This window comes from Eubalaena glacialis, chromosome 12 (genome assembly GCF_028564815.1).
Source record: "Eubalaena glacialis isolate mEubGla1 chromosome 12, mEubGla1.1.hap2.+ XY, whole genome shotgun sequence".
Classification (NCBI taxonomy): domain Eukaryota; kingdom Metazoa; phylum Chordata; class Mammalia; order Artiodactyla; family Balaenidae; genus Eubalaena; species Eubalaena glacialis.
The window spans coordinates 46,785,087-46,792,521 of NC_083727.1; the positions used below are offsets into that span (position 1 = coordinate 46,785,087).

The 7,435-nt window shown below is 39.9% G+C and overlaps 1 protein-coding gene across 1 annotated transcript; it reads left to right on the plus strand.

Annotated features, from left to right (window-relative positions):
• The first annotated feature begins 260 nt into the window (after nt 1-260).
• On the plus strand, nt 261-4,897 carry HS3ST5 (heparan sulfate-glucosamine 3-sulfotransferase 5). Its single transcript, XM_061207439.1, has 2 exons — nt 261-367; nt 3,893-4,897. Exons 1-2 carry the CDS (start codon nt 261-263, stop codon nt 4,821-4,823), a joined length of 1,038 nt encoding a protein of 345 aa, XP_061063422.1. The 3' UTR covers nt 4,824-4,897.
• The last annotated feature ends 2,538 nt before the right edge of the window (nt 4,898-7,435 follow it).

Below are 7,435 nucleotides of genomic sequence, written 5' to 3' on the forward strand. Positions count from 1 at the left end.
GTCTTCCCTCTGGTTTAGTATTTGATCTTATAACACAGAGCAGGAAAAGGTAGGTAAGTTTTGCTAAATAGCTGTTGTCCATGAACGTTGTCAAGGCTGGTATGGCATCTGTTCTTTGTGTGACATCACTTTATCCCCTGTATTCCCACCCCTGCTCGGCTTTGTGACAATCAACAGAGCCAGTAAGAGATGACTGCTGATGAGTCCCCTTCTATCCCCATCTCTCAGGCTGCAGAAGTCCTGAAGGTTGATGGAGGGCCATGCTATTCAAACAGCAGGCATGGCTGAGACAGAAGCTCCTGGTGCTGGGAAGCCTTGCCGTTGGGAGTCTCCTGTATCTAGTCGCCAGAGTTGGGAGCTTGGATAGGTAGGTAATTAAACACATACTTATGCCTGTGTGACTTTAAATGTCTCTTGATTTAAACTTCCTTAGGACATAATTTTAAATCTATCCATTTGTTTTCCTCCTTCAAGATTCCCAAGAAGCATGTTTTTCTGCAGTATTGATTTTGATTTATTGAGCCTTTAAAAGAAAGAGATCCAAGTTGCCCAAACCAAGGTGTTCATCAAGATCCATTTGTATTCTGTGTGTGTTGTCTGCTTTCAGACAAGGGATAAAGCCATGTACAGTAAAAATGTCATTTACTATAGCTCTGTGTGCATCTGGTTGTTGACCTCTAGCTGTAGCAAAATAGTGATAATGTATTTATGTATCTACATTTTGAAATTTATAAGTGGGCAATTAATGTGCTACCAAGAGAGTTAAAATTATATATGAGCCTGTAAAGGAGCTCATCAGGTTTGGAATCCATTGCCCTGGAAAGATGGCTGCAGGCTTGGGGAGTTTTAACTATGTTAATTAGCTCTGGTTTCCAGGAGCTGAACATACCAGACAAGGAGTCTGTGGCTCAGAGTAATTGCCCAGCAAGCAATGGAAAATTCACAGAGAGGAAATTTACAGAGCTAGGGTTTGGCTCTAAATAAGCCAACAGTTGAGAGGTACTAGACCTGCAGAAGTCCAGCAATGTCAGCTGGCTTCAGATTGAATGCCACTGGACTGTCCCACATCCAGTATGATTGGAAAGGGTAGAGAAGTTAATTTCTGAAATTTGAAGCTTCCTTTTTTGCCCTTTAAAATTAATTCTTGCTGTTGAAAGACTGATGTATGTTCCCCATGAATTCAATTCCCATTTTCTATAAAAGTGCAGCCACACATTAAAATAAAAATATCTTCCTTACAGTTTTTCTTTTCTAATCTATAGATCTTATCACAGAAATATTTAACAAATAATATAACAGTGGTCTTTGCTTTCCTTCAGCCAGTATTAATTTTGACTGATAAAATGAACCCCTTTGATGCTTTTCAATTCAAAATTCCTAAGTAAACTTCCTACTCACTATGGGAAACGGTATAACCCAGAGCTTATCACTGACTCCGACTAGTTCCCTAAAGTAGTACTTGTTATTAGTGAAGAGCCTTGAGGTGGTACCATTGTCCTGTGTCCATCATGGAACTTTTATATCAAGTTCTTCCCAATACCTTTAGTTTGCTTCTAATCATTTGCTTTATTGAGTAATTGATCTAACTATCATTAACATATTAGTTATTTAGTTGATAACTCTTTTCATTTTTAACCTGGTCTCTAGTCTCTAGTGGGGTAGCTTTTATAGGGAATTGGATTGCTTGGGGGGCTTTCTCAAAACCTCTCACTTGAGAGGGCAAGCAGATTGTCTGAAATTGACACATGTTGACACAGACCTGTCCTTTAGAAACTGAAGACCCTGCTCTCTGGGTGGGAGGCTGAGCTCAATTACTTCTACTGTCCCTTCCAATCCTAAAATTTCATGTTTTTTAGTCTGGGGTCCATGCCTACTCTTTAGGGAGTGGAAATAATATGATATTTTTTCCTATCTTGAGTTGGGGAGTCCAAAAAGCAATTGTTCTGCAGGGAATGAGCTCCTATGGTAGAAGGTAAATAAAGGAAAGAAGGAAAATGACCTTTTCTAGAAGTAGAGAAATTCCTTTCGAGCTCAGACAGGGCAGACGCTGTTTCAGCCTCTCTCAGCCTGGGTTCTGTGAGAGAATCAAGTCCTACAGGAAAGGATTTGATTGACTGTTTCCTCAGTTCTCCCAAGGACAGCATCATTCAAGGTGCCTGGGAGAGAAGTCCATCCATTCCATTCAATGGATGCCTTAAGGGATTAGGGTTTTAATTCTCAACCAGAGCCCAGCAAGAGCTAAAATATGAATTTGTGACATCCCAATCAACGTCACAATTGAAAACATACTTTGACTATGTACGTGTTGCTCCTTATATATCTTCCATTTAGAGCTCTAACATATTAATCCTATTAACAAATTTATGAAAACAAAATTCATGTTCCTCTAAAATATTAACTGTGATTAACCCTGTTTTTTACAGTATGCCATATTTTTATGTTTTCCACAATGAGCATAAGTTGTTTTTAGAATCATAAAAAACCCACAAAAAAGGTAAAATATGTTCATATATTTCCTTAAGCATTATGATAGGTAGCTGTTTAAACATTGCCTAGGCCAAGCCCCTTCCCCTCAGTTCTGCAAAATGCCTTGGCATGACCTTGAGGTTTTTCCCTTCTCCCTTTAATTGTAAACATTACAGAAGATAAGAAAGGTACAGTGGGGTCTCTTGGGGAAAGCAAGAGACAGCCTCATTGCCACAGAGAGGGGAACATAGACTCCAAATTATTAGGGCAACTAGAAGCTTCATTTGGAGGAATTGGTTTAACAGCCATTTTGACTAATATTATACCCTTTAACAAGAAAGCGAAAATACCTTCTCAGATAAACTTAGGAAAGTTATAATGAATTCAGTTCAATTGCAGACTATACCCAAAAGGAAATTCAATTTACTAACCATATAAATTGGCCACACCAAATTAAATAGTCACTCCAGCCTAATGTCACTGTGATTGTTACCACAACTTTCTCTCTGAAAAAAAGCAGTGGTGCTTTTTCACTGCTTAGGGCAATGTTGAAATGGAGATCCTCCTTTCTGGCTCCATCCATTGCTTTGCTTCCTTCATGAGCTTGAGTCCCGGATTTAAATGGGCTTGACAATGAGGACCTGAGGTTTCTGACACTGCCAAGGTCTTGTTGATTTCTGCTCCCAGGTGTGGTAGGTGATATACAGCACTTGCTGCTGGCATTGGGTTTGCTCCTATATTCAGCAAAGTAAAAACATAAGCCTGACCTTTTTAGATAGAAAGAGAAAGAGAAGCAAAAGAAATATGTACTCTTCTAGCTGTCCCCAAGGCCAAAAGCAGAAATTCTCATAGAATGAGAAGCTCAGCAAGTGCCAAGATTGGAATTTTGCAGGTTGATGACGCAAATAGCCGAGGGCAGAGACTGGGACCTCTTTTCAGATTATATCTCAAAGATTTTTTCAGAGTCATATGAGTGCAGCTGAGCTGCAAGAAAATAATACCACATGAAACCCACAAGACGTGGCCTCCTAGCTGCCCTTTAGCCTCCCAGCTGAAGATTCTAATCTTCCGTCTTTCGTATTTTCTAAATGATGTTAACGGGTGGGCTGCTAAAAGGCTATTAGTATAGTTGGTGTCACTTGTCTGTCCTGTACTGTGAATGTCAGTACACGCTATAGTCAATTAAGAGCTTGGTGAATAAAAATTTTAAGAAGCACTAATAAAAATATTCCATCAATTATGTGTGCTTCATTTAATACAGAGTTGCTTAAAATAAAATTTCCCAAACATATGTTCATTATGGATTACAGTAGGCAGAGAACAGTGGTTTTATTTATGCATTTAAAGTCTTACTCTCACTGGGGAACCAGAGAAATGAGAAATTAGTTGCAGTGAGCTCCTTAGAGCATCTCTCTGTTGCTTACAGGCTACAACCCATTTGCCCCATCGAAGGCCGATTCGGAGCCCGTGGTCAGGCTGAATTCCCCCTGCGCGCCCTGCAGTTTAAGCGTGGCTTGCTGCACGAGTTTCGGAAGGGCAACTCTTCCAAGGAGCAGGTACGCCTTCATGACCTGGTCCAGCAGCTCCCCAAGGCCATTATCATCGGGGTGAGGAAAGGAGGCACCAGGGCCCTGCTTGAGATGCTGAACCTCCATCCGGCAGTGGTCAAAGCCTCTCAAGAAATCCACTTTTTTGACAATGATGAGAATTATGCCAAGGGCATTGAGTGGTATAGGAAAAAGATGCCTTTTTCCTACCCTCAGCAAATCACAATTGAAAAGAGCCCAGCATATTTTATCACGGAGGAAGTTCCAGAAAGGATTTACAAAATGAACTCATCTATCAAGTTGTTGATCATTGTCAGGGAGCCAACCACAAGAGCTATTTCTGATTACACTCAGGTGCTAGAGGGGAAGGAGAGGAAGAATAAAACCTATTACAAGTTTGAGAAGCTGGCTATAGACCCTAATACCTGCGAAGTGAACACGAAATACAAGGCAGTAAGAACCAGCATCTACACCAAACATCTGGAACGGTGGTTGAAGTACTTTCCAATTGAGCAATTTCACGTCGTCGATGGAGATCGCCTCATCACGGAACCCCTGCCAGAACTTCAGCTCGTGGAGAAGTTCCTAAATCTTCCCCCGAGGATAAGTCAATACAATTTGTATTTCAATGCTACCAGAGGGTTTTACTGCTTGCGATTTAACATTATCTTTAATAAGTGCCTGGCGGGCAGCAAGGGGCGCATTCATCCAGAGGTGGACCCCTCTGTCATTACCAAATTGCGCAAATTCTTTCACCCTTTCAATCAAAAATTTTACCAGATCACTGGGAGGACACTGAACTGGCCCTAAAATAATGTCGTACAACACTATGTGTTGTGCCTAGGGACACACAATGTCTCGTCTGGATTAAAATATGCACTTTTCCTATAGACACAACTGTCCAAGTCATTTTTCCATGTATACTTGTACATACGCAGTGTGTGACCAAATAGAAGATTAGCTCTTTTTCTACTGAAAATTTACAAAAAAACAAAACAAAAACAAACCAATTTGCTATCTACATAGTTGCATCTTTTATGCTATTTACAAAAAGAAGAGGTGGTGGTACTGGGGGAAAGTGACTTCAGCTATTCTCAAAGAGTTAGTCTTCCTTTGAGTCAGAATTTGTCGCCTGCCATTTTCATAGATTTAAGCCAAAAGATTAACATGTGAAAATGTACCAATGGCTGTGAAGTTTCAGGAAGTAGAGGATTCGGTTATGCATTCTTTTCTAAGGGAAAGCTGACTCTTTAATTCAGATGCTGAATTGATGCCATGAAAACAGAAAATACTATTTTCTTATTATTTAAAAAAATGTCTTATCTCATAAAATTGACATCGTTCCAAAGTTCCTGTGGTGATTTTGCACTATCGTTTTCTCATATGGACCATGGTGTCACTTGTAGCATGTCAATCACACATCGGAAAGTCAAGTCCTTTTACTTCCGTGTTCTATGTCAATAAAGAGAAATGTCATGTACATAGTGTATATAGTTGTAAATACTGGTTTCACACTAAGTAATTCTATTTTGTAAACTGAATATGGCTATTTAATTTATTGTGAAAATTAAATTTATTGTGGTATTTAAAAAATGGAATGGATTAAAATTACTCTATGTGCAATTTTTTTTTACTCCATTTTGTTTTATGTGCCCCTTGCTGGCTCCCAAAGTCAAAGCTGTTTATGTGCACATGAGAGCACTTGGAAAGATGCACTTCTCCGTTGGATTTCTGTACCCTTGTGATATGAAGCAAGGTTGGATATATTTTTTAAAATATCTCAACCATCTGGAAATCTAGTATAACAGCCACCTCAAAGAGCACTTGTGCTTCTCTGCTACAACCTTGTAACAATTAACTTACTTGCAGTTGCTCCTGGTGCTAGGAGACAGACAAGAAATACTTTAACATAATCAAGGCATGGAAGAATCACAGTTTTATATGAACCACTAATCAAAGTCAGACCAATAAAGAAATTAAATAAAATAAGATTAGAAAACTTGTGTAACCTCTGTACTGAAAGCTGCTGATGCTTCCGCAAACTCTCAGAACTCCCTCTTTGAGATGAAACTACATCAGCCTGCTCAGGAATGATCAAATTACGTAGTGTTGCTATTACTAACATAAACATCTGGCTCAGATTTCCATCCAGAGAAATTAATGCTAAATTGGGTGCTTGCTAACATCAGATAGCCTGTACTATGCTTAAATATAATTCGGAAAACCTTGGAAAGAGGTATCAACAGAAAAAAAAAAAAAATAAGATGGATTTTTCACAGTCATGGTTGCTTATCCAGTGGAAGATGTTTAAGGGAGTTTTGTTCACATTGAGAGTGCCTAGCAAATAACAGTGGATTCCCTTTTGATTGTACTAAGTGTTGATTTTCTCCATGAGTTGTTCATCCTGTCCAGTGATTTGATGGTAAACTTTTCTAAATAAATAGCCCCTTTGCCCTTCCTTGTCGGTATATGTTGCTTCTCAAGCTACAGCCTTGGTAATCATCTCTACCGTTTCAATTAGCATTGGTGCCGTTTTCTCAGCATGGAACAGGCATGACACCAGCACACGCTGAGAGGCCAGCTTCTCACTGACTGCGCAGTGAGTCTGGAGTGAGAGTCTTGGGTCTAAATGTCAATCACTCTCCTTTAAGCAGTGAAGGAAACCAAATATAAGGAACTTAGCATCAGACTTCTCTATGCCTCAACTCTCAGCTAACCATCAGAGTAAACTGTTTGAATACTACACTCAAGGACATAATCAACACATTATCATTAATTTTATTATAAATCTTCCTAGAGCACTCTACAGCTAGTACAGTTTTATACCAGTAACTGTCAAAGTATGCTCCACGGGAACACTGACGTTTCAAAAACTCAGCCTAGGGCTTCCCTGGTGGCGCAGTGGTTGAGAATATGCCTGCCAATGCAGGGGACACGGGTTTGAGCCCTGGTCTGGGAGGATCCCACATGCCGCGGAGCGACTAGGCCCGTGAGCCACAATTACTGAGCCTGCGCGTCTGGAGCCTGTGCTCCACAACAAGAGAGGCCGCGACGGTGAGAGGCCCGCGCACCGCGATGAAGAGTGGCCCCCCACTTGCCGCAACTAGAGAAAGCCCTCGCACGAAACGAAGACCCAACACAGCCATAAATAAATAAATAAATAAATAAACAAACAAACAAACTCAGCCTAGGTATTCCACCAGTAAAACTGAAAAATAGCAATCTTTGCCTAGACTCATAGAGAAATTTTTTAAAGTAATGCATAGAAATTTTTCAATGATAATCTTTTATAGTCCAAATTTTTCTTCAACTTTGCTGCTGCTACCAAGAGTATATATTAGAGTTGATTCTAAGATTCTATTTGACTTGTGGTGTCTTTTATAATTTGTTATTTTTAGCTCGGTAAGCAAGTATTTCTTCAT